At 40.5% G+C, this 26,469-nt stretch overlaps 1 protein-coding gene across 8 annotated transcripts in view; it reads right to left on the reverse strand.

Moving 5' to 3' along the window:
• Positions 1–26,469, reverse strand: part of ANO10 (anoctamin 10) — a 214,666-nt gene that overhangs the window by 178,959 nt on the left and 9,238 nt on the right. For all 8 annotated transcript variants that reach the window (XM_069560749.1, XM_069560750.1, XM_069560751.1 and 5 more), the window contains exons 2-8: positions 23,842–23,994; positions 20,433–20,630; positions 19,180–19,314; positions 8,706–8,825; positions 5,813–6,382; positions 3,574–3,629; positions 580–654 (exon numbers count right to left, since the gene is read on the reverse strand). In XM_069560749.1, coding sequence (XP_069416850.1) covers positions 580–654; positions 3,574–3,629; positions 5,813–6,382; positions 8,706–8,825; positions 19,180–19,314; positions 20,433–20,630; positions 23,842–23,980 — 1,293 coding nt within the window. In that variant the 5' untranslated portion in view covers positions 23,981–23,994. The remainder of the gene's footprint in view (positions 1–579; positions 655–3,573; positions 3,630–5,812; positions 6,383–8,705; positions 8,826–19,179; positions 19,315–20,432; positions 20,631–23,841; positions 23,995–26,469) is intronic.

The following is a 26,469-nucleotide window of genomic DNA, read 5'->3' on the forward strand; positions in this document are numbered from 1 at the left end:
TCAAAACCGGAAAAGAATAGCCCTTACTGGTAGGTGGCTCAAGTATTAACAAGAAAGAGAGAATTTAGAAAGCAATAATTTATACTTCACTATGATTATGAGATCCAGAAGTGGCAACACAACAAAATATATGTCAGACTTTCATAAATATCTCAGAAATGAGACAACAGTGCATAGCATCTGCTGGTCTGCAAGTTTAACAACTTACTAGTTTAAAAATGAAATGTGTAAGACCATTATACCAATCAGCCCCACCCTGAGCACACAAAAGTTCAATTGATGAATTCATTTTTTGCTGTTAAAGTTGCTTTTACAAACTTTAGTATGAACTATATATTTGATTTTAGTCCCCTAAATGATTAATTTTGCATTTTGGTTAGCTTCAACTAATTTCTTTCCAGTTGAGCACAATACCTAGTGCAATTGCTAATGGTTTTTTTTTTTTTTTAGAACTGGGCTTAGAAATACACAAAATTTAATAATATTCTCAAGATAATAATGGGAAGACCATTACATTATTATACTATAGGAAAGCACCTTGCAAATAAAAAAAAATCAACACCTGTTTTTCACACTCACCTGACGCAAAAGCTTCATATCCCTCAAGACAAAGGCAATGTAGAAAAGTGAGGCAAAGCAATTCAGAAAGTTAAACTGCCAAAAAAAAGAGAGCAATATTTAATATTGTGTCACTGAACTTTATTACAATTTGTGGAGCCTCATACCTAGGTCATCTCTGGAATTGAGAGAGCCCCATAGCAACCATTGCCATGAGCCCTCCTGATCTAAACTGGCCAGCTACCTGACCCCTTATTAGGTAAAAATACCCACCCTAACCAATCACCTAATGCCACCCTTCTAGCAGGAATTTTCTTTGTCTTGAGGCTATTAAAACTGGCTACCAACCCAGGAAAATCATATGCTCTCCCTTAAGCCGACCTGCTGTTCCTGTTCTAATAAACTCTATTCTCCTCTCATTCTGCCTCTTGTTTGGACATTCTTTTCCAACCCACATACAGACCATGACACAATTGTAAATATCACATTTAAAGATGTCATGAGAGACTTCTGGTCCTAACAAGATGGCAAAGACTTGTTTCTCCTACACCCCACCTCCCCCCGCCACGTCAGGAAGCACACCTACGAACTCCAGAAATACCATGAGAGGCAACCAAAGCGGAACTCGGAAAGGTGCTGAGAGGACTGCACAGCACCAGCACATCTTAGGTCCCTACCACTTTCTTACAAAAGAGAGAGTCCAGTATCGCCCACCCCCAACCTGGTAATCTGGGCAGCCCGGGAGGCACAGTCCCTGCCCACCCTGCTTAGGAGTCCTACAACAGGCAGGCCCAGCGTCACTAACAGCGAGCTGCCAGGGCACGTGCTCTCTTTCCTCTCTGCCCCACAGAGAAGATGCCTGGATGGAGGGGTCAGCACCCAGTAAAAAGGGACCCAACCCAACTAGCAGCCCAGCCCTGGAAGCCTCTCTGTGCCCAGGAATCTGAGGCTCCCTACTCTCCCAGAGACACACCTAGGAAGGCGGGTGGCAAGAGCAAGAGAGATGAGCCACAGCAACCAGCCGGGTAGCATCTTTGTCACCATGGGCCTGACTGCCCTGCCCAGACACATGGTTCAGGGGCTGGGGGTGTAGACGTGGGGGTGGGGATCCCACCATAACAACTGCCATTTCTTTTCTTTTTTGGTGGCGCCATGCAGGCATGTGGGATCTTGGTTCCCTGAACAGGGATGGAAGCCATGCCCCCTGCATTGTAAGCGTGGAGTCTTAACCATGGGACCACCAGGGAAGTCCCCCAACACGTGCCATTTCTTCCTTTAGTTCACCTGCTCAAGAACCTGCAACTACCTCTGGGACACACGAGATTCCATCCTGTCCCGCAGCCCCACGCTGTCTACTTCCGGCTTTTCAACTACTTCCGGCTTTTCAACACCGACAGGAGACTGCTGCATGCACAGTGTGCGCACTTCATCAGTGATGGAAGGGGGAGTCGCTGCAGGGAGTGAGCAGTAACATAATGTGGGGCAGGGGTAGGGATGGGGGTGTTAAGTTACAGTAGAAGAGCAGAAGCTCAGAAGGCTGAGAAACACCCTCCCCACAAGACTAAAAAGAAGGGAGAGTTGGGACTTTTCTGAAGGTCCAGTGGTTAAGACTCCATGCTGCCAATGCAAGGGGCCTAAGTTTGATCCCTGGTCAGGAAACAGGAAATCAAGATTTCACATGTAAAGTGGCATGGACCAACCAAAAAGAAAAAAAAAAATTTTTTTATTAAAAAGGAAGGGAGAGACCTAACACACGCAGGAGAGGATGAGCAGACTCTCAGCAATGAGTCTTTTTACACGACAGTCGCTTGACACTGTATCTGGCACGAGCAGAGAATAATCCAGTCTTAAAAATGGCTAAATTCTTTAAGACAAATGGAGTGTTCTACCTCTAAGGGCAAGAGCTCTGTTTTGTGATCTTTTTCAAAGAATCTTGTAATGCATCACACATTCCCCTGCTCACTTTCTCACACAGACAACACAGAACATAACATCCTTGCTGACTCAGCACCAACATTTTGAATATAAATTATTTTACAGGGCTAGAATGAGGCCCTCAGAGCCTTTTTAGATACAGATGGCTGCTTGCCCCTTTTCCAATGTCCAAATTGCTAAAGCTGTTGAAGTCTCATTACTTATTTATGAGAGGTTTTCTATTTCCTTCCCTACTCTTGCTACTATAAATGTACCTACCTGCAGAAACATAATCACCTTCCTAATGATGGCTTCTGATCCTTTAAGGATGGAAAAACCAGATAAATAAGCTTCTCAGAATGACTTCTGGAACTGGAACAAAGGCTCTTTCTAAGCGAGGGCCTGGATTCCTCTCTCGGGAGTAAAGTACATGGACTGTGTTAAATCAATTCCAGTGCAGAACTGCAGAGTTCAGAGGACTCTTTATGCACCTTTCTCGATTCTCAGCTGTGTTACAGATGGCTGAGGTAATCTCCTTTTACACAAGGTGCTTTCAAGCCACCTCTCTGTTATTTCTAATAATGGTGGGAAGAGGCATAATTGTGAGCTTTTACATAAGCAGCAAGCAGGTTACACAGTACTTACCTCCATCCCTTCCCTTCTGCCCCTCAAAACATGCTAGAAACCTCTTGGACTTTGGAAATTCCTTAGACAAAATTTTAAAAAATAATTTAACACTTCATTACTAAACAGTAGGTAGGTAACTGGAAGGATTGGTGAATAATGAAACATTCAAACCTGAGTCACCGAAAGGAAAATAAAAGAAACATGTCTATAGTGTTTCAAACAACTGGAAATTGGCTATAATACTAATTCTTATATTTAAAGTCTTATATCATGGACACACTTGTAATAACACTGCTGAGTGTGTATGTAAATACATTTATTAATCAATCCTTGCCTTCTTGGACAAAGTATATTAACTACTATTACCTGATATTTTAAATTACAATCAAGTCTTCATATTTATAGTCCTAAATGTTACACAGTATACACTAGTTTCATAATTACAATGAATCTGTATATTAAAGTTCTACTTACCACTAACACTTTCAGAATTAGGTGATTCTGGTAGGCAGATTCCAATCTGTGATTCTCTAAAATATTAAAAGGGAGAAGTAAGGTCTCTCAGATAAGAAAGCAGAATGGGAGCTGTCGTGAGGTGAGGTGAAGCCTGTGCTAAGGGCAGCCATGTCCAGCCACAGAGCCTCAGTCAGTAACCGTGCGACACAGTCCATCACGGCTACTGCTTCCCACCAAGAACATCAAACAACAAAGAAACTAAAGACACATTTTTCAAGGTACTGAAATAGCACTGTGAGCTGAAATTATTTTTTAAAATATTAATGCAACAAAGAAATGATTCCACAGACAGCCACCAGAAAAAGACTGTGTGAGCAGTAACAGTAAAATTGAGAGCAACCTCTTTAGAGTAGTAGGGCAAGAAATCAAATTTACAAGGATTAACTTAAAAGGAAACTCAAGTTTCCATCCTCACTCAGCAAAGGAGACACTGTGCATGTCCCAAGTTGATATTATTGTTTAGTTGTGTCCGACTCTTTGCAACCCCATGGACTGTAGCCTGCCAGGCTCCTCTGTCCACAGGATTCTCCAGGCAAGAATACTGGAGTGGGTTGCCACTTCCTTCTCCAGGGAATCTTCCAGACCCAGGGCACGACCCTGCATCTCCAGCAATGGCAGGTGGATTCTTTACTGCTGAGACACCACAGCAGGGCAAAAGGACAAAAAAGGCAGATCCTGAACAGAAGTATCACCTTGCACAGAGAGGTAATGTTAGGCTGACCTGGATTTGAACCTAAACTCAGTCAGTCAGTCACTGTGTGACCTTGGGCAAGTTACTTAACCTCCTGACACTCAGCTTCCTTGCCTACACAATAGGCCTGACACTACCCTTCTCCCAGGGTTACTGTCAGGATTAGAAATACTATAAAAACCATAGCTCAGCTCAAGGAAAGCACTCAGCAAATAGTAGCTAGCAACTATGCTTCAATAAAAATTAAAAAAAAATCTTATGAGACCAAAAACAAATAAATGGTATGTGTTAGTCACTTAGTCACGTCTAACTCTTTGTGACCCCATGGACTATAGCCTGCAAGGCTCCTCTGTCCGTGGGATTTCCCAGGCAAGAATACTGGAGTGGGTTGCTGTTTCCTTCTCCAGGGGATCTTCCTAACCCAGGGATCAAACCCAGGTCTCCCACATTGTAGGAAAATTCTTTGCAGGCAGATTCTTTACCATCTGAGCCACCAGAGAAGTCCCAAATAAATGGTATCTGTTGTTATATAACTAATATAAAGAATTTTAAATATCTGTATGGTCCAGAAGTTCAGGCCTAGACTTCTTCCTAGTGGTTAATATACTAATGGCATATTTATTTGTCTGACTGAATAAATTAATTAAAAAGAAAACTGCCTATCAAGACCCTTTTTAAACTATAACCAAGTTCATCTTTTACCACAGAGACAGACAAGAACACCCTCCTTCACTGAGTTCAATGGCAGGCCTCTGCCCCACACAATTACACAAGTGGTTTACAGATCCTAGACACAGAGTATGGTGATGATTCAGTCAATCTTATCCCTAGCATAAAACACAATATAGTATGCGAAGCACAGGATGGATTAGCCTGGCTCTGCCATTTGCTGTCTGAACCTTGCGAATGCTCAGTATCTTTCTCCATAAAAATTGTAAAATAACTTCTATTTCAAGGTGCCCTGAGGAGGGGAAAATGAGGAACTATGGATAAAGTGCTTAGCAGGGCACCTGCTGCTGCTGCTACTAAGTCGCTTCAGTCGTGTACGACTCTGTGTGACCCCATAGACGGCAGCCCACCAGGCTCCCCCATCCCTGGGATTCTCAGGCAAGAACACTGGAGTGGGTTGCCATTTCCTTCTCCAATGCATGGAAGTGAAAAGTAAAAGTGACGTCGCTCAGTCGTGCCTGACTCTTAGCGACCCCATGGACTGTACCAGGCTCCTCCATCCATGGAATTTTCCAGGCAAGAGTACTGGAGTGGGTGCCATCACCTTCTCCAGCAGGGCACCTAGAACATAGTAACTACCAATACATCGGAGCTGTGAGAATCGTGACCTGGAGATCATGGGCGTTCCCAGAGCCTGTGAACTTCTCCTTATGTCTCCACAACGAGCCCAGAGCAACATCTATCTGCTTTGCCAGGTAGCGTTTCTAAGAATCCTATGATCGAAGCAATGTTTCTTTTAGGCAGATAAAGACATAAACACAAAGCATCAAGTCTTACCCCATGAGGTTAAAAATTCAGCGGCATATCGATAGAGGCGGTTCATGATCTCTATCACGATGGCATAGATTATGCTGGGCACGTACAACAAGATGCTGGTCCACTCAGACCCGCTGTCCTCATGCAGGCCCAAGGCCCAGGCCTCCATGTCGAAGTAAATCATCATGACAAACAGAGAGAAATAGAGACAGAGGCACACGAAGGGCAGGGAGACCAGGTAAATGCGCAGCTGTCTCTTGTAGCTGGGGTAGAGTGGCTCCTCCCGGCCAGTGACTGGGTTGATACCCAGGACTCCGTGATACCCTGGCCGGGGCTCCTCGAACTTCCTCTTCATGACCAGGGTACCCCACCGGTAGGTCATGCTGGCACAGCCTCGCTTCCACACTTCCAAGATCACGGTGGACCAGATCAGGTTGAACGAGGCGAAGATCACGTACTTGTCATAGTCTTCCCACGCAAACAAGTAGTAAGGTAACCCAATGATGGCCATGGGGATTAAGGCAAACGTGAAATACTCCAGAAATCCAAAGTAAAGAGCGATGGTTTCTCCAAAGTAGCCACGAATTCTGTCTACAATCAGAGGGGGATAAAAGAGACCTTTAGCACAGGCTGCCGAAGACTTTTTTTTTTTAATCATTTCAAGTAAGCTTACTCACTTTACTTAAGTGGGGATCATTTAACAACCTATTTCCCAATCAGTGTATAATAGTAAATTCATCCTCCATCAAGTACAAAAGTCCCACTCGTGTGCAGAGCAAGCGGGACACCTCCCTGAGCTTCGGGCTCAGGCCACAGCTCCTGGGGCTGCTCTGCAAGGCATCCTGGGGCTGCTTCTCTTTACCTCCTCACTGATGGATGCCCTCTCCACAAGGAAAAACTCACCTTGGGCTCATCCCAAATCGCCAAGGTTCCTAGTTTAAATTCAGCCATGGCCAATGAACCATCTTTTTATTTTTTTTACTGGCCATACCTCTCAGAATGCAGAACTTCCCCAACCAGGGATGGAACCCATGGCCCCTGCAGTGGATGCATGGAGTCTTAACCACTGGACCACCAGGACGTCTCACAGCCAATGAACCATCTTAATTTGGGGGTTTACTTTATTTCCCCATTTTTATCTCACTTTAATACTTTAGAGTAATAGGGGTTATTTTCAAAGAAGACTCCCCATCCATAGTATCCTGCTCCCCCACTACCCAAAGCTATATATTTTCACCAATGCGTCATGGCAAACTTTTCAATACTCTGAAGAAAAATTATTCAAAAGCACAAACAATATTCTACATGTTAACTTCTAGAACAGCCATGGAACACATTTATCTAAACTTTCATACACCCACTGGGCAGAAGAAGGGCCAAGCAACATCACCGTTAATTGTCTGTGAACTTGACACCAGCTAACTAACGCAAAAGAGGTCACAAACACTGTGTCCTTTGTCAGCCACATCTACGTGGGCCAGTTCTTAGACTGCAAAAGCAGCCTGCCTTGGGACCAGGATGGGATGCAGGCGGTAAGGGAGGTGTAATAGTCAGAATTAGTACTTCTTGATTAATTACATGCAGTTTTAAAAAAAGAAAAACACAGTGCTTTAAGATAATGCATCAGATCAGTCTATAGGGATGGTTCAGATTAAACAAAGATACTATTTTCCTCTCTCTTTAATTCTTCTATTAACTCAGGAGCATGCTAAAATTTAATAAAAAAAAAAAAACAAAAACCAACCAGAGGGTATGACAAACTAACCTCAAATGAGAATTACAAGCAATTTTAAAAAAAAGAAAAAGACACTCATGGGCCCTGGCTCCAAATCAAACCACCTCTCTCTTTTGATCTCAGGGCAAGTTCAAGATCGTCCTGAGCCCCAGCTCTCCCAGAGGCCTGAAGACCACTACTACACCCATGCTCAGCCTTCACCATCAACTCGCTTTTCCCCACTCACTTTCTAAGATATAGCTACTGGAGACTGTCACTTTCAAGATCTAGAAGTAATATTTAAATTTACAGCCACCTAAAGGCTAAACAAAGTGAAATAATGTCATATAAGTGAAACATAAAATGATTTTTACATCACCTGGAACTATCAACATTTTTCCTTTCAAAGAATTCAAGTAAAAATTCAAAATGTAATTTCAAAATTGGACCCTAAAATGAGTTTTTGCTCATTATGACAATATTATAATGACCGTTTTCAGAAATGGAAACTTAAAGAAAATTTTAGAGGAATTCCTTTAAACAAAGTCAAAAAGGCAATGTTCATTAAAGAAAAACTGACAGTAATACTTATGGTGAAAACTACCAGCTTAAATATAATCTTTATGCTTAAAAAAATCACTAAACCAAAAAACCTGAACATCCATATTGACATAAGTTTACACAGAATAATGTTCAACATCCACTGAATAAATTAATGGTTATTCTTCTAAGTGTCTTCAGAGAAAATGGAAAGATCCAGTAATGCACACCAAGATCCTTATGAATTATCTCAAAAGATGCCTAGGCCTGCTAGTCTGCTGCTAAGAATGAGCAGAGCTTGGCCTACTCCAAATAATTACCTCTAAAGAAACAGCAATTTTCAAATATGAAATATTCATGGTCAAAGTGGATTCTTACAAACTATGTTCTACAACAAATTAAACACACACTCAGGATGGCCACTCTGGATTGTCTGTGTCACCGGTGACATTTAATAAAAGCCTGTAATTCACTTCATCTAAAATGATATTAAGTATAAAATAAATAGATCATGCAACCCACCTTATCCTCCTCACCATTTTTTTTTTTTTTGCCCCCACAGAGCTGGTAAATCCTGCCCATCACAGAATTAAATATCCACCCAAGAAGGACATCACCACTGCTGTGTCCTCCTCTAAGAGAGTTGGCACTGACACGTACCTATGGGCTGAAACTTCAAGGTAAATCGAGTATACCAGGTGTCCTCAAGCTTCTTCAGGGCCTCGTTGTCATGCAGTGGGAACACTTGAACCACAATGCCAGACGTGAGCAGCCTCCTCACTGTGGAAGGAAAGTATGAGATGGGTTTGAGATTTCTGCTGACACACTTTCATCAAAGGCTACTCAGACTCTCCAGGAGAGAAAAGGGCTACATAAAGACCAGTCCTGTCCTGCCTGCTCCCAAGGGATATTCTTCTGTTCTTCAGGATGTCAACATCTTTACTATTTTCTTTGACTATGAAAGCAATACAAGTTGATGTAAAATTTTCAATCTTACAGAAATGCACAAATTAGAACTGGAGAGGCCCTGGTTGTTCTCTCCCTTCCACAAAAAAATAACCACTGTAAATAGCAATTAAGTATATAAGCTGACTTCAAAATAAACACCCATAAATATTTATTTTAGATACAAAAGGAACCATTCGCTACACATCATTCTGTAATCTCATGGAGTGATAGTAAATGATGAAGGTTTCTCAATGCCAATGTAAACAGAACATGAATATCCTTTTACATAGTGTCATAAGATTCCCTTCCATGAAATGCAATAATTGAACTAACCCTCTATTGAAAAATATTTATTTCCTTTTTTGGCTATTAGAAATAATGTTAAAATTCTTGTAGATATAACTTATCCCACGTGCCTATGATTTCCTTGTATATACTTAGAAGTGCTAGGTCCAAGAGCAGAACATATGTGTATTAAACTTAGATACATATTACAAAACAGCCTCTAGAAAAATTTTACTCATCTGTCTTCCCACTACAGTGAAAATAAGATGTTCAATTCATGCTCACTGATACGGGGTATTTTCAAAACCATTTTTCTCTTTTCTAATCTGCTAACAAAGGCTTACATTCACAGCCAGCAAATACCAAAAAAAAAAAAAAAGACTTCCTGCTTTCAGCAATCATTTGGTATGATCCTAACACTTGTGCACATATCTAGGCGATGAGACAGGCTGGGACCTGGGACCCTTCACAGAAGTGTTTGCACCTGGACAAAAGTCCCTTGCAGCAACAGAATATAAGGGACTAAAACTTACCTTACAGAGGCCAGGTGCAGTTGGAGCAAATTATGAACAGTGAGATTGAAAAAGGCCACAAACAACTGCTACTTCTGAGGCGCTGAGAGCAGAAGCAGGGTACTGCCATGATCCCTGCACACAGCACCACTGAGGGGGTGGAGAGAGCAGGTAACGCCGCCCTCCATCCTGACCCACCAATCCTCGCCCACCCTCATACCTGACCCCGTCCCCTGCCCTGCACCCCCAGGAGCGAGCAAGGGTATGGGTTACTGCTTTCCCATGTGCTGCAGCATGAGTCCCAGTAAAGCCCTGCATGAATTTCACCTGGCCTCTTATCAATTCTGTTGAACAAAGAGGCCGAAAACCCAGGTCAGTTACAGAAAGACAAACAATTTTAACTGAAGACAATGTCCCCTAGTGATAATAAATGAACATGGGGTAATCTTTCACCCATAATTATTTAGAGTGATTCTGGGTGGGCAGGTCTTCGGGTCTTTCTGAGGAAATGTGTTCTGTTCACGGAGAACTCAGATGCACTGCCTTATGCCCTATCTGGGCACATGGGGTACTTTTCACACGAGTTCCCAGCAGTCTCTTCCTAAAGACTACAGCCGCTTATAAAATGGAACTCATCAAGAGAGAAAAGCCTGCTGTTTGCATCCGTGGATAAGCTCTGAGTACTTTAAGGTTTATCAGCTCATCTCTACTGAGGGCTGCCTTCTTTATCTCCAATCTAACTTGTTCCCACAGACAAGTGATGAGCATATCAGGCAGCAGGCCCCTCAAGGAGGACAGCAAGTAAGGATCTGCAGCATGGAAGAGAAACACAATAATAGTTCTCCACGTAGATATACTACGTGTGACAAAGAGAGATGGCGCCTCAGGACAGAGGTCCTATTACAAACCCTTCAGTGTAATTTTTAAAAAAACCTAACTTCTTAGAAATGAGGGGGAAAAAAGGATAATAAAGAGGAGATATTTGATACTAACAATAGGAAAAATTATCAAGATGACCACGAAGGATACTGTCTTTGATTAAATTTGTCTCAGGTACATGTAGAAGTATTAAAACCATACTGGTCAAAGGACTGCTGGAAGCAGGAAGTGTTTTTCTGATTTTGATACTTGCTGTTGGTGAACGTAGGCCTTTGTTATCAAGTTAGAAAAGATAAAACTGATTTTGAAGATATAAGAAAAAGTACAAAAAGGAAAAAACAAAAAGGATTCTTAATAGCTGATTCTCCTTACATCTCATGCATAAGTTATACAGAGGGGAAAAGTCTTGAAAAGCTAGGGGTGTGATAAAAAGCCTCATTCTCCATGACTAAAAAAGGTATATACCCAAAATATTAACAACTAGAGCAAAAAAGCATACGGTTTAAGTTATATCAGCTCTGGTGCTGTCAAATCCATTTTTAAAACATTTTTATTTTTGAGTGTTATAGTGAATTGTTTTCTTCAGCTAACAGGAGTGAAAGTCAATCACCCACATCAGTTCTCATTCTTAGCTCTTACTGAGGGATGCACAGCTGTATCTTACTGTTCTATCACTATCCTTTCCAACTACTACACCAAGTTTAACTTTGAACTGACTTATGGCATCTAAATTACTATTTTACTATTTCTAAGCTCTTTTTAAAGGAATTGTTCCATTCTGCTATAGAAGACATTCAAGGCCTGCATAAAAAGCCACTTGTAAACCTCTAAAAATAGGGTTGCAAACTAAGGGACTCAGAGAGACTATAAAGCTTCAAGTCCTAAATTACTGGGCTTCTCTTCACCACCAGTGTCAAAAGCATGGTTCTGGTTTCAGCTTCTAAAAATAGAGGAGGTGTTTTGTTTTGTTTTTTTCCTTCAGTCAGTCCTTGGACTTTTCTCTTGTCAGCTAAAAATGTAATTAACATGAGCCTTACCGTCAAAGGAAAATATAATGCTGTCTGTGCCTATTTAAAGAAAGGAACAGTTTAGGACTTCCCGGGAGGTCCAGGGGCTGACTCTGTGTTCCCAAAGTAGGGGGCCCAGGTTCAATCCCTGGTCTCTCTCTGGTCGGGCAACTAGATCCCACATGCTGCAACTAAGATCCCATGTGCCGAAATCAAGACCCGGTGCAGCCAAACAAACAAAAATAAATATTAAAAAATAAAGAAAGGAACAATTTAAACCAGGATTCCTTTATGAATGCTGAATGATCCACTGTCAAGCACTAGGACTATTACCGATTACAGACGTTTAAGAATGAGTCACACTAACCATAATCTAATTTAAGGGAGACTGTACCTTGGCTTATACTAGGACCCTCTAAATAAAATAACGCAATGACAATACTAACACAGCCTTCAGTTAATGTGACATAAAAGTAAACACAGAAGTCCCTCTCACAATTCCTTACAGTGTCTCTTTGAAACAGGGAGGAACAGGTGACGCTGCCTGCAATCCAGCAGAGGGGTGATGAGCACCCAGTACCCACAGGGAGAGGAGGCTGCACGGGGAACACAGGGCCCTTGCCGCCCCTGCCACTGGCCCCCGTCCCAGGCCCTGCCTGCATCTAGCGCTCAGGTGTGAACAGACCCCTCCTGTCTTAAAGAGGAACAAACTGCTTCTCAGGGATACCTGTGTTTTCAAAATGCATTTTTATATTCCGGCATTGCTTTCATCCCTGCTTAACATAATAACTGCAAATATGTATGTGGCAAAACACAGTGTGTGTAGAGACATACAGATATAGATACACAGATATACGGTACGATACCCAGCAATACACACAAGCACACACATCAACGGTTTGTCTTATATGCATGCCTGCTACAGGATATTTACTTGACATTCTCTCTATTATTCTCATAAGGCAATAATTTTAGAAGCAGAATATATCTGAAATCTGTATACGCTAAGAGTCGGACATGACTAAGCGACTTCACTTTCACACATTGGAGAAGGAAATGGCAACCCACTCCAGTATTCTTGCCTAGAGAATCCCAGAGATGGGGGAGCCTGATGGGCTGCCGTCTATGGGGTCGCACAGAGTCGGACATGACTGAAGCGACTTAGCAGCAGCATACAAAGTTGTGGTGGCAGGGGGCAGGGTTCTCCTGCACACTGAGGGGTGAGAAACTACTGTCCCCGTACCCAGAATGCAGGCTGAGGGGGTGCTCCCTGTCTGGGACCGCAGCCAGACCAGAGACACAAGGCTGGAGGAGGGAAAGGGCACGTCTGCCGTCTTGGGAAAAGCGCTGCCTACTGGCACGAAGGGATGGACATAGGCAGCACAGCAGCTGTGGTACTGGTTGGCCAAAGACAGACGGAAAGGTCAAACCCAGCAACACTCCTCTTAAGAACAGGGCTCCAGGGATTTAGCCCTCCCTGGTGGTCCAGTGGTTAAGAGTCCACCTTCTAAGGCAGGGGATGAGGGTTCCATCCCTGGTCCAGGAACGAACAGCCCACATGCCACAGAGCAGCTAAACCCATATACCACAACTACTGAGGCCAAGCACCACAACAGAAACATCCTGCATGAGGCAACTAAGACCCAACACAGTCAAATAAATGAAGGAATAAAGAAAAGGGCTCCACAGAGGCTCTAAGATGACCCAAGGAGAACACACTGTCAGGCAGAATCCCAATTCCTGACCACCACAGTTCCTGACTGGAGGCCCCCCAACATCCCCTCTTCCCAATATACACACTTCCTTCCCAGAACAGCTGGTCTGGAAAAAATAGGGGTTCATTAAAAAAATAAGCAAATGCCACAAAGAAACTGACATCAAACTATGCAAGAATACTATAAGAGAATAGAGGAAAGTCATTTTTTTTTAATGCAAGAAGAAACACAGCAAAAAAGTTACAGCATAGAGCAAAGAAAAATTATGGAATTCTTCAAGGAGTTCATGAAATTAAAGCAAGCCATACCTCTGAAATTAAAATCAAGAAAAACCTATGAGAGCTGAAGGTGGGAGCCTGGAAAAGCAAAATATCAGAAAAATAAAACTATTGCAGATACAAAGAAAGTCACAGTAAAAGCTACTGAAAAAGTAAAGATTCAAAGAACAAAGCTGGAAAATGGTGGACATGCCTAAAAAATTACATAAAAACTTTAAAATATTTCAAGAATATATAAGACATATATATATAAGTATATACATTACATACATATACACACACACACATACACAAATGGCATTCTTAAAGACAAGAACAGAAAATAAAACCAAATAACTCTTCAAAGGTAACTGAAGAAAATGTTTTTGAAATCATGGTAATCTTTAATCTGCACAGCAAAGACGATATGTCCAACAAAATACTGCTACAAGATAATTAATATCAAGACATACACAGATAACTGGAAATGCAGACAAAGAGGAATGATAAGCATCTACATTCAAGTTTCTAGACATTTCCCAAAAGTCATACAGGTCCACAAGGAGAGCAAGCAAAAGCATCTATGCCACATCACTAACTCAGAGACATAGGAAAGTACATAACGCAGTTTACAGGGAAGCCAGGCAGCAGAGAGTGAACACACTCTTGGTTCCCGAGCGCACACGGGACATTTTCCAAGACAGACCATATGTTAGGCCTCAACAGATTTAAAAAGATATGGATTATAAAAAGTATCCTCTGACCATGGCGGGATAAAGTTGGAAATCAATAACAGAAGGAAAACTGAGGAATTCACAAATGTGTGTAAAGTAAACATCACATTCTGAAACAGCCAGTGGGTCAAGGAAGAAACTACAGGGGAAATTAGCAAATACCTAGAAATGAATGAAAACCAAACACAATATACCAAAACATATGGGACACAGAGAAAGCAAGTCTAACGGGGCAGTTAATAGCAATAAATACTTATATTTAAAAACAAGAAAGATCTCAAATGACAACCTAATTTTACTATTAAGGAATCAGAAGAAGAAGAGCAATTTAAACCCAAAACTAGCAGAAGGAAGAAAATAAAAAAGATTGGAGCAGAGGATAACAGAGAAAATTACAAAAACCAAAAGTTGGTTCTTTGAAAAGATCAACAAAACTGACAAATATTTAGCTAGATGAACTGAGAAAAACAGACAACATAAAACTACTAAAATCAGAGATGAAAATGGGTATGTTACTATTGATTCTAAAGAAAGCAGAAAGATTGTAACAGTATACTATGAATACTTGTACACCAACAAACTGGCTAGCCTAGATGAAATGGACAAATTCCTACAAACACAAAACATAGCAAAACTAAATCAAGAAGGAAGAGAAAATGTGAACAGATTTATAATTATAAAGCAGCAACTAAAAAAATCTCACGACAAAGAAAAAACCAGAACTTGATACCTTTACTGGTGAATTTTACCACTATTTAAAGGAAAATTAATACCAATCCTTCTCCAATTTTCCTCAAAAATTTAAGAGGAAGGAACACTACTAACTCACTCTGTGAGACCAGAATTACCCTGACACAAAGTCAGACAAAAGCACTACAAGAAGAGAAAACTACAGACCAATATCCCTTATGAACAATGAGGCAAAAATCCTCAGCAAAATACTAGCAAAGTCAATTCGGCAACATGTTAAAAGGATTATATACCATGACAAGTGGGATTTATTCTGAGAATTCAAGGATAGTTCAATATACTAAAATCAACCTATGTAATACATCACATTAACAGAATGAAGGGGAGAGGAAAAAAAAAAACAACTCACATCATGCTGAATGGTGAAAGAATGAAAGCTTTCCTCTAAAATCAGAAATAAGACAAAGATGACCACTTTCATCACTTTTATTCAAATGCTATTGGAAGTTTTAGCCTGAGCAAATAGGCAAGTAAAAGAAATAAAAGACATCAACACTGAAAAGTTAGAAGTAAAACTATCTCTGTTCACAGATGATATCATCTTATATGTAGAAAACCCTATAGTTTCCACAAAAATACTATCAAAGCCAATAAATGAAGTCAGTAAAGTAGCAGGACACAAAGTCAGCACCTGAAAATCAGTTTCATCTCTATACACTAACAATGAACTATCTGAAAAGATAAGTATGAAAACAATTCTATTTTCAATAACATCATGAAGAATAAAATACTTAGGAATTAACTAAGAAGGTGATGGGCTTCCCTGGTGGCTCAGATGGTAAAAAATCTGTCTCCAGTGTGGGAGACCCAGGTGGAATCCCTGGGTGAGGAAGATTCCCTGGAGGAGGGAATGGCAGCCCACTCCAGTATTCTCGCCTGGAGAATCCCATGGATGGAGGAGCCTGGAAGGCTACAGTCTGTGGCGTCACAGAGAGTCAGACATGACTGAGCTACTGACACATGACACACAAGGAGATGAAAGATGATACAAATACAAACTATAGAACAATGCTAAAGGAAATTAAAACATATATAGAGACATATCCTATATCCCATGGGAGTTTATCTTATTAAAATGTCAATACTATCCAAAGTAATCTACAGATTCAATGCAATTCCTACCAAAATCCCAATGATGTCTTCTGCAAAATTAGAAACACCCATCCTAAAACACATATCCAGTTTCATGGAAACTCAAACAGCCAGAACAACTTTAAAGAAGAAAAACAAAACTTCCTGATTTCAAAACTTACCACAAAGCCATAATAATCAAAACAGTGTCATACTAGCATACAGACAGACTATACAGGCCAAAGGAATAGAACAGAGAGCTCAGAAACAAACCCTCACATATGTGGCCAAATGATTTTTACAAGAGTACCAGGGCGACTCAATGAGTGAAGAATAGTTTTTGACAGGTGGATGCTAGGAAAACTGGATATCCACATGCAAAAGAATTAAGTTGCTTAACACCATACACAAAAATTAACTCAAAATGGATTAAAAACCTAAACATAAAATCCAAAACTACAAAGTTCCTAACATAAAACACAGAGAATAAGCTTTAGGACAGTGTCTTTGGCGATAATTTCTTAGATATGAACCAAAGGTACAGGAAAATGTTAAAATTTTGTGTATCAAAAGACAGTATCACCAAAGTCAAAATTGGCAGCCCACAGAATGGGAGAAAACATCTGGGGAAAAACATTTACATATCATATACCTCATAAGGGATTAATATCCAGAATACATAGAGAATGCCTAAAACTCAACAATCACAACAAAAACTTGATTCAAAAATAGGCAAAGGACTTACATAGACATTTTTCCAAAGAAGACATATACTCAGTATCAACAGTCATTGCTAAGTCATTTCAGTCGTGTCCGACTCTGTGTAACCCCACAGACGGCAGCCCACCAGGCTCCCCCGTCCCTGGGATTCTCCAGGCAATAACACTGGAGTGGGCTGCCATTTCCTTCTCCAATGCATGAAAGTGAAAAGTGAAAGTGAAAAGTAAAATTGAAGTCACTCAGTCGTGTCCGACCCTCAGCGACCCCATGGACTGCAGCCTTCCAGGCTTCTCCATCCATGGGATCTTCCAGGTAAGAGTACTGGAGTGGGGTGCCATTGCCTTCTCCTCAACAGTCACTAGGTTAAGTGCAAGTCAAAAACTACAATGAGATAGCACCTCATACCTGTTAGGATGGCTACTATCAAAATATCAGAACATTGGGCAACTGTGGGCAAGGAAGTGGAGAAACTGCAATGCTGTACACTGTTGGCGGGAATCTGAAATGGTACAGTCCCTGTGGAAAACAGGATGCAACTACTCTGAAAAAGTTAAAAACAGAATTACCATACGATCCAGGAAGTCATTTCTTGTTATACACCAAAAAGAACTGAAAGCAGGATCTCAAAGAAATATCTGTATACCCATGGTCATTACATCATTACTCACAATAACCAAAAAGTGGAGGCAACCCAAGCAGCCACTGATGAAGGAGTGAATAACAATATGCGGTACATACATACAATGGAACACTGCTGCTGCTGCTGCTAAGTCGCTTCAGTCGTGTCTGACTCTGTGCAACCCCAGAGACGGCAGCCCACCAGTCTCTGCCATCCTTGGGATTCTCCAGGCAAGAACACTGGAGTGGGTTGCCATTTCCTTCTCCAATGCATGAAAGTGAAACGTGAAAGTGAAGTCGCTCAGTTGTGTCCGACTCTTAGCCACCCCATGGACCGCAGCCCACCAGGCTCCTCCATCCATGGGATTTTCTAGGCAAGAGTACTGGAGTGGGGTACCATTGCCTTCTCCACAATGGAACATTGTGTAGTCAGTCTTAAACAGAAGGGAATTCTGACATCTGCTACAACAAAGATAAACCTGGAGGACATTACACCAAGTGAAATATGCCAGTCACAAAAAGAGAAACACTGTATGATTTCACTTATTTGAGATACATAGAACAGTCAAAATGGTCAAGACAGAAGTAAAATGGCAGTTGCCAGGTCTTAGAGCAAGACAAGGTGGGAGAGTGATTATTTAACGGATACAGCGTGTCAGTTTCACAAGACGGAAAGAACTATGGAGATGGATGGTGTTGATGGCTGTAAAACATTATGAATGTATTTAATACCACGGAACTGTACATTTAAAAGTTTTGGAAATGGTAAATTTTATGTTATATGTACTTCAGCACATTAAAGAAAAAAGAGAGAAACTTAAGAGATATAATAACAACAACAACAAAAAAACGAGTGATCTATGATTGGATCTTGGTTTAAACAAACTATTTGGTGACAAGTGAGAAAGTCTGAATATGGACTGACTTGGGCATCTGTCCTCCTGGATGACACTGATTATTATAAGGAAATGAGACTGGGGACACAAAAACTGATATGTTTAAAGAATTTCTTAGGCAGCAAAAATGCTCTGGGCCTTGCTATTATCCGGGTTTTAGGAAAATTTGGAATTACATGTCATAAATACTTTCAGTCTACAAACTGATATTTTCATTCAAACGGAATTATACAAAATCAGAAAGTTACAAACTGCTAATGTGCATTCAGGTATGATGTCCCACTGCGACTCTTCTTAAGCCTTTCTATGTTTGTATCTGTTCATACCCAGTGAGATGAGAGGAGATGGGAGGAAGGCTCCAGGAGAAGACCATGTGTCTAGTTTTCATTCCTCCACAGATTTTCATTACACTATAATGTCTGGGCATACGGTAAACTTGGCTAATTTTAACTGAGTAATATGCAAATGCATTCACACTGAATTTTAAGCTTACTGAATGCTGTGAACCTTGATAAAGAAGAAGTTGAGAACCATAAAGAACAAATAAGTTGATCTAAAGCAACAATATCATGAAGGTCTAAAGGCAAAATATATAATGGTGAAAAAATAAACTATTGTAAAGTTGTGTAAGTTTTTCAGTAAGGGTGGAAAAAGTCATTATAATCTGTTATTTACATATACTAAGCAAAATATAATTGCATTAGAATGTATATTCGTGAAATCAGTTGATACAATAACTTACATAATGATTTTCCTGGGTACAATTTTGCCTGCGGATAACCAGGGATCATTTTTTCATCTCTGGCTCGAAGATTTTCAAGTTCATGTTTGATAATGAATTGACGTTCTGCCATGCTGAGGAAATCATCGTTATCATCTAAAACAAAACAAAAATTCATAGTTATTTTCTCAGTATTAGCCAAAATAAAATCTAAAATATTCAAATAACCTGGGATTATGAAATAATGGTATAGACAATAAGTAATTACCATAAAGAGTAATCCAAGTAATAAAAATTACACAGAAAAGGATATAAGAATAAAAATATTCTGTAATGCCTTCACATACTACAGTTCTTCAATCATCACGCTAATGATTGTATGGCTCAAACAACCAAATGCAGAGCAACAACTTGCTTGCCCTCATTTAACTGAAATGAACAGAAAGTAATATATTCTTTAACAATATTTTTAATTAGGAATGGACCTGAAGTTTGCCTACAAGGCAAATACTCTTCAAAACTCTCAAGCCCAGGCCAATTTCCTTGTGGAATCCAACATCCCTCACATAAATGAAGGAGAAGAAAGTCTGACAAGAAAATAGTGTCATTTTTTGACAGGTGAATCCCCTCAAATGTGGTGAATTCCACCTCAATCATTTATTTACCAATATATAAAAATCCAGAGTGACTGAGTCTGAAGAAGTCCAATTGTATCTTCTAACTCTGAAAGGCCTTGGAAGGACCAGCTAGTTTGGTTCTGAAAGCAACCTCCCACTCTGCTTTCACAGCCATCCTGGATTTCACAGTTCTTTCCAGAAATCACTCTCTTCTGAGAGTGATTTTGAGGCCAGAACAGAAGCAAGACAGGGGATTACAGGATATGAAATACTACTGTGCTTCTTACTTATATCAATCTAATGAGCATCACCATTCTAAGACTTAGAATTATATAAATAAGTGACATATGTCATCTTAGTTTATGATCATCTATTCCAGAGGCTATCAAGTAAATCTGCAACCCCAAACCTGATCCCACCTGGTTTGATAAATAAAATTTTATTGGTACATAGCTTCATTCATTTGCTTCTTATGGCTGCAGGCTGCTTTTGCTTGACAAAGGTTGTGCTGAATAACTCCGACAGATCATAGCGTCCACACAGCCTAAAATATTTACTATCGGGCCCTTTACTGGAAAACTTCGCTGACCCCTGATCTATTCATCAAAGACTTCATTTTGATAAACTGACTCTGATAGAAACAATCTTGGAACTTACCAGCAAAATCTTTGAAGTTGTGTCGGGTCCCATACGTGAAGGCTCTCATGGTGTTATCACTGCACTCTTTCACCAATCCCACTGCTTCCGCCCCCAGCAGCAATCGAATCTTGGAGGCACCGACAAGATATAAGTTCTGATTTTCTAGTGTTTCTTTCTCATATTTATTTAACAACGGTCTAAACAACAGCTGAGCGCCTTCGGAAACAAAAGATGAGCACAATCTTGGAAACGGATAAACAGAAAAGTTTCAAATATGAAAGCCTTTTAAATAAGTATTCTGTTTCTAGTTTGGCCGAAGGCAAATAAATTATATTAACAATTTAAATCCATCTCCCAAATAAATAACAAATAAAAGTAAGTTGGGGAAGGCAGTTCTTTATAGCTTTTTGAAATAAATGCCAAAACTGGAAAATGTAATAAGTGGCCTGTCAGTTACTCAAATTAGAAGTAGATATTAGACAAGAATCAAATACTTGTTAGCTCTAAATATAAAACTGCACTAAGTAAAAATATGAAGCAAAAGGATATAATATAAAAAATACAAAAACTTAAGAAAATTAATTTGAAATAAAATATCCCAATAAAAATGCAACAAATGTAACACAATTATAGAAGACTGCAGATTGTGTGAATGTTAAATACTGAATAATAAAGAGTGAAATAATTTTCCAATGATTATTCCCATAAATATTAATACATTCAATTAGGTTTAAAGTAGATATTGTTATTTGATAATGTATATGTAATTATTTCACTTAGAAGACTGCAGAAAAAGGAATTTTTCCTAATTTTTAATTTCTATCTATATCAGAGTTTTTAAGGTATGTTTATATCTTTACTATTTATCCTCTATGAAGTGTTGACAGGAGTTATAAAAATACCAATCAGATGGAACAGGATAATGAGCAGAATTTATATTTTACTTACCCAGGGGGTTAATAAGGTTAACTTGCTATGGCATTATTATTTAGGTACTTTACAACAGAGGCGTTAAAGGCTTTAATTAAAAAATAAATAAAAGATATGTTCAATTTAAAGAAAACACAAATGGCTCTTAAACGGAAAATCCTTAATGTCATCCATATTAAGATAAATGCAAAACAACACCAATATGTAATTTTTCAATTCTCACACTACAAAAATCAAGTTAGATTGAAAAAATAGATGGTGGGGGTGTTAGCCATGAAAGTGCTCCACCCCACCCAGATCTCCCCTCCAAAGAATTTGCTGTGAAAAGCAGAGCTGACTGACACCATCTGCTTGTCCCTCTTTGGCTGCAGCACCCCCACACCTAGGCCACAGGCTGAACCCCACGGGACAGTGGAATGAAGCCATTGTGCAATGCTGAGCCTGGCTAATATGTTCTCAGAACCATGCTGTAGTCTGAGGCTTTTCCTATCCAAGTCTCCTTCCTTCCCTCTCTCCTTTCACAAGCTTCAGACACGTACCTAAGTCAGAAGACTATCACTGTCTAAGCCTGCTCCTTCCTACTTTATCCTTCTACAAATGATCCTCTCCACAAACCTCCTGTGCATTAAATCCCACTTGGCATCTCTTGCTTGAAAGACCCAAATGACCCAGCATGTAGGGAGGGTACTCTCAGACATGGCTAGGGGAACAAAACCTGCTATAACCTTCATGGAGAACCATTAGTCAGAATGCTGTTCTGAAAAAGAGCACTCTCTCATCGCAACCCCCCACACCTGAAGCAATGACTTGTTCATGTGATTCCTTTAGGATTTGTTTTCATGCCACCAGACAACATGCTTTTAGAGCTATTTATTTTAACTTTGGCAAATGAGGATTAAACTCTCTTTCCAACCCACCTCCCTCATTTCTACCCACCATTCTCATAATATCATTATATCATCCTTTTCATTCCGTCAACAGTACTTTCATTATTACGACTACATATAGTTGAGCCTTACAACATGCTATATTTTCCTTTCCTACAATTTACCATGTTCCCAAAAGTTGGTATCTATCTTGTTTCATAATGTGCTTAGTTTATTATATACTTACTGATAATCCAATCCCCCAAGCTAACTGATTAAGTCTTCCCTCAATACATTGCCATGAGAAAGAATCTGACAACATTATCTTTTCAGAGATCTTATCTTTACCCTCACATGTTGTTGGCAGCTGGGTGAGTTCAGAATTCTAGACTGAAACCATTTCCCTTCAGAAATGAAGATATTACTTCACTGCCTTCTAGCTTCCAGTGTTTCTGACCTATTTTCTATTTTTGGAAGCCTGTAGTGTCTTCCTGTCCCCAGGATTCTGAAACGTTCCAATCATACGTGCCAGTTTCAGCCAGTCTGGGCATTGCATGGGCCCATTCAATCTGAAAAAGCATACACCAGTCCTGAGATTTTCTTTGATGATTTCTTCCTCTCCTTTTTCTCTGTTTCATTTCTAGAACTCCTTTTATTCAGAGGTATATACCTCCTGGACATTTTTAGGGGGTGTTTTGTGTGGTTTTATGAAGTGTCTGATGAAGGACTGATGCTGAGGCTGAAGCTCCAATACTCTGGCCACCTGATGAGAAGAGACGATTCACTGGAAAAGACCTTGATGCTAGGAAAGATTGAGGGCAAGAAGAGAAGGGGACAACAGAGGATGAGATGGTTGGATGGCATCACTGACTTGATGGACATGAGTTTGAGCAAACTCAGGGAGATAGTAAAGGACAGGGAAGCCTGGCGTGCTGCAGTTCATGGGGTTGCCGAGACACAACTTGGCGACTGAACAATGACAACAAAGTGTCTGCTCGTGTAAAATGCCCTCCACCTCTTTCCCAGGTCCAGCCTCCTTTCTGCCAGAGAGCTGAGGGTTAAACTTTGGCTTCCTCCATGAAGTCATCCCTTACCACCTGAAAAGCATCACCAAGCATCACTTCCTCCTTCCCTTTACTTTCATAGCAAGCACACATATAAGACTCATTTTAAAGCATCCTGTGCTGTTTTCTAACAGCTTTTTCATTAGCTTTTTTCCTATTCCTTTGACTTCGTGGATCTAGCATTCAGTCTCCTCACCCTGACAGTAATATCTTTGCTGTCGGAGACACGTTTCTGTCCCTCTTAGCATCACAACCAACACGTAAAGAATACTCAAAGATATCATACATTTGACAAATTTTTATTAAGTACCTACTATGTACCAGGTACTGTACACAGGCATAGAGTTTACAGCTGTGAACAAAATCACTCAGGTTGTTTACAGTCTGAGAGACTTACAACCTAACGTTGACCTAAGACCTCCTTTCAAGTCCTAGGTATAGAACAAAGAGCAAAGAAATGAACATGAATTTTAAAAATAGATCAACCAGAAAACTGTGAAACACGTTTGTAAATACAGTTTTACTCAAGTGGGCATGACTAACTCAGAGTAATATTCATTTACTCACCTCCATCCTTCTTTTTAGTGATGATCCTGGCTTTCAGCCATTCTTTGGTTTCCTCCTTGACATCCTGAGCAAGTTCTATGACGACCAAAGGCAGGAAAGAACTCTCATGAGTATCCAGAGCGGATAAGGTCACTTTCATCTTTGACAAACTTGCTGAAAATAAAAAGTAAACATGGGTTCTCAAGGAAAAAAAACAAACATAGACTATATCTGTATTTTCTCTTAATGAAAATTAACCGCAATTCACCACAAGTCCGGCTTCTTAGACAAAAGGAATTTTCCCATGATCCAGATGGGTTACATGCCAGGCTCACCCAACGGTTCACAGCACTTGTGGGGGCCAGGCCCTGCACAAAAACAAGGGAACAACACCCTTGTTTGTAAGCAGATCAGAATATGGTGGAGGGGACATTCAGGTAAGTGACAGGATAACAGTGTGAAAGGTACTCTCACAAGAGGACTAAGAAAGTATTTACAGAGGGTGTGACTGACCTGAACAGGACTTAGAAGGATAAACGAGAGTTTGCCAGATGGACAATGGATGGCAATCCAGGTAGAGGAAATAGAGTGCCCCCTACAAAATAATGATGACAAATAGCCAAGAGACTCAGAGAAATAGAAGTGATTAGTTACGGCTGGAGCATGAACTATGTTTTAGGGGAGGGAGGATGGGAATGGACTGGAACCCAATGAGGGCTCCTGACTATTACAAAGCAACTGCGCCTTGTCAACATACAACAGAAGTCACCAATTCATCATCAGCAGGGAGCTGACACAGTCCAGCTTCATGTTGTGGTATGCAGTCTATGTCCCCAGCATCAGCTGCCCCTCCCAGTGTCCCTAACTTTCTCAGAGGGATCACCTTTATCTCTGTTACCAAGCCTGAAAACTGTCACAGTCAATGTGGAGACCCACGGATGGTATCAGTCACTAAGGCCTAATGACCTCCCCTAAAGTGTTTCTCATGTCAGTTTCTCTAACTCAGTGATTCTCATCAGGGGCAATTTTCAGACTTTGGACTCCTTTATTCTAACTTTGTACTTAATGGAAGTTTTAATGACTCCAAAGCACAAGTGCAAATCGATTATTGGGTACAATCACAGAAGGAGTGACCAACAACACAGGGCATCTCTCCTTTCTTTGGGGGAACTCACGGTCTTGCAGCAAGCTGATCAAACAGACCAAGACTGGCCTGGACTCATAAGCTTTTGTTTTTCACTAACAGAGCATAAGTTTTGTTTGGGGCAACACAGGTATTATAAATTAATGCTGGATGCAAATTATACTACAGATACACCAGGAATGCTATTTCCAGGTATCAGCCAAGTAAGAGTCAGCAGGCTAGGCTGCCAGGTCAAAATAGGACTGAGTTCTCACCTTCAAATAGCTGATAATGTGGTCAGGAATTATACAGAATGACAAAAGAGTTAGCAATTAGAGCTATGGGAACTCAGAATACCTCATACACAAAAGTTAATGGTCCAGCAAAGAGGGAAGCATGTTCTATGCAGGGAGCAACACGTGTAAAGTCAATGAAGTGAGAGTGAAGTCCTGACCAGAGCACGGTGATAACATGTTTGTAAGCTGCAACCATATGGGAAAGTCTGCTGCCATTTACATCTGACTCAATAGTCAGTAAGAAGTCACAGGAGGTTTATGAGCAGACGACTGACTATGTGCCAGGGTGATATAAAACCCAACAGGTACATTTAGGGGGCTTTGTCCTGGTATTCTTTCAATTCCTTTGAATCTCTGAAATTCCTCGTAACAAAAAGTTTGGGAAAAGGTTAATTTACCAATAGACTATAGAGGCTTACCATCATCATCTTTTACATGGAAATATCAAATACAACAAACATTAATCATGGGGTTACCATGGGCCAGGTCATGATGGAGTCTAAAGGTACAGAAGTAAATAAGATCAATATCTTACTTTTGAGAAGCGAGGGTACATCAAATCATTCTAACACACAGACTCGGTGCTGGGTTGACGAAAAAGTTCATTCGGGTTTTTCTACTGGACCTTATGGAAAATGTGAAAGAACTTATTGGCCAACCCAATATAATAGCAATAACCAGAAGGGCAGGGGCAAACTGAGGAGGGAAAAGGACTTTCTGGGAAGGGAGCCTGAGAACTAGTAACTTGGAAAAGATACACAGATGACTCCAAGGTTTCTAACCAGGGACATGGGAAGAATGGCTGTATATGAGCAAACAGCAAAGACGGAAGGAATGGTGAGGTTAAGGACAATAAAGAAAGGGTTCAAAAGGGCATATGCGCACAGGCATCAAAGGTCAAAGCTTTTCCGCCTTTATGCACTGCCTAATGTATGGCAGAAAGTGAAGAGGAACTAAAAAGCCTCTTGATGAAAGTGAAAGAGGAGAGTGAAAAAGTTGGCTTAATGCTCAACATTCAGAAAACGAAGATCATGGCATCTGGTCCCATCACTTCATGGCAAATAGATGGCGAAACAGTGGAAACAGTGTCAGACTTTAATTTTGTGAGCTCCAAAATCACTGCAGATGGCGACTGCAGCCATGAAATTAAAAGACGCTTACTTCTTGGAAGAAAAGTTATGACCAACCTAGATAGCATATTCAAAAGCAGAGACATTACTTTGCCAACAA

Source organism: Ovis canadensis, chromosome 19 (assembly GCF_042477335.2).
Source record: "Ovis canadensis isolate MfBH-ARS-UI-01 breed Bighorn chromosome 19, ARS-UI_OviCan_v2, whole genome shotgun sequence".
Taxonomy (NCBI): domain Eukaryota; kingdom Metazoa; phylum Chordata; class Mammalia; order Artiodactyla; family Bovidae; genus Ovis; species Ovis canadensis.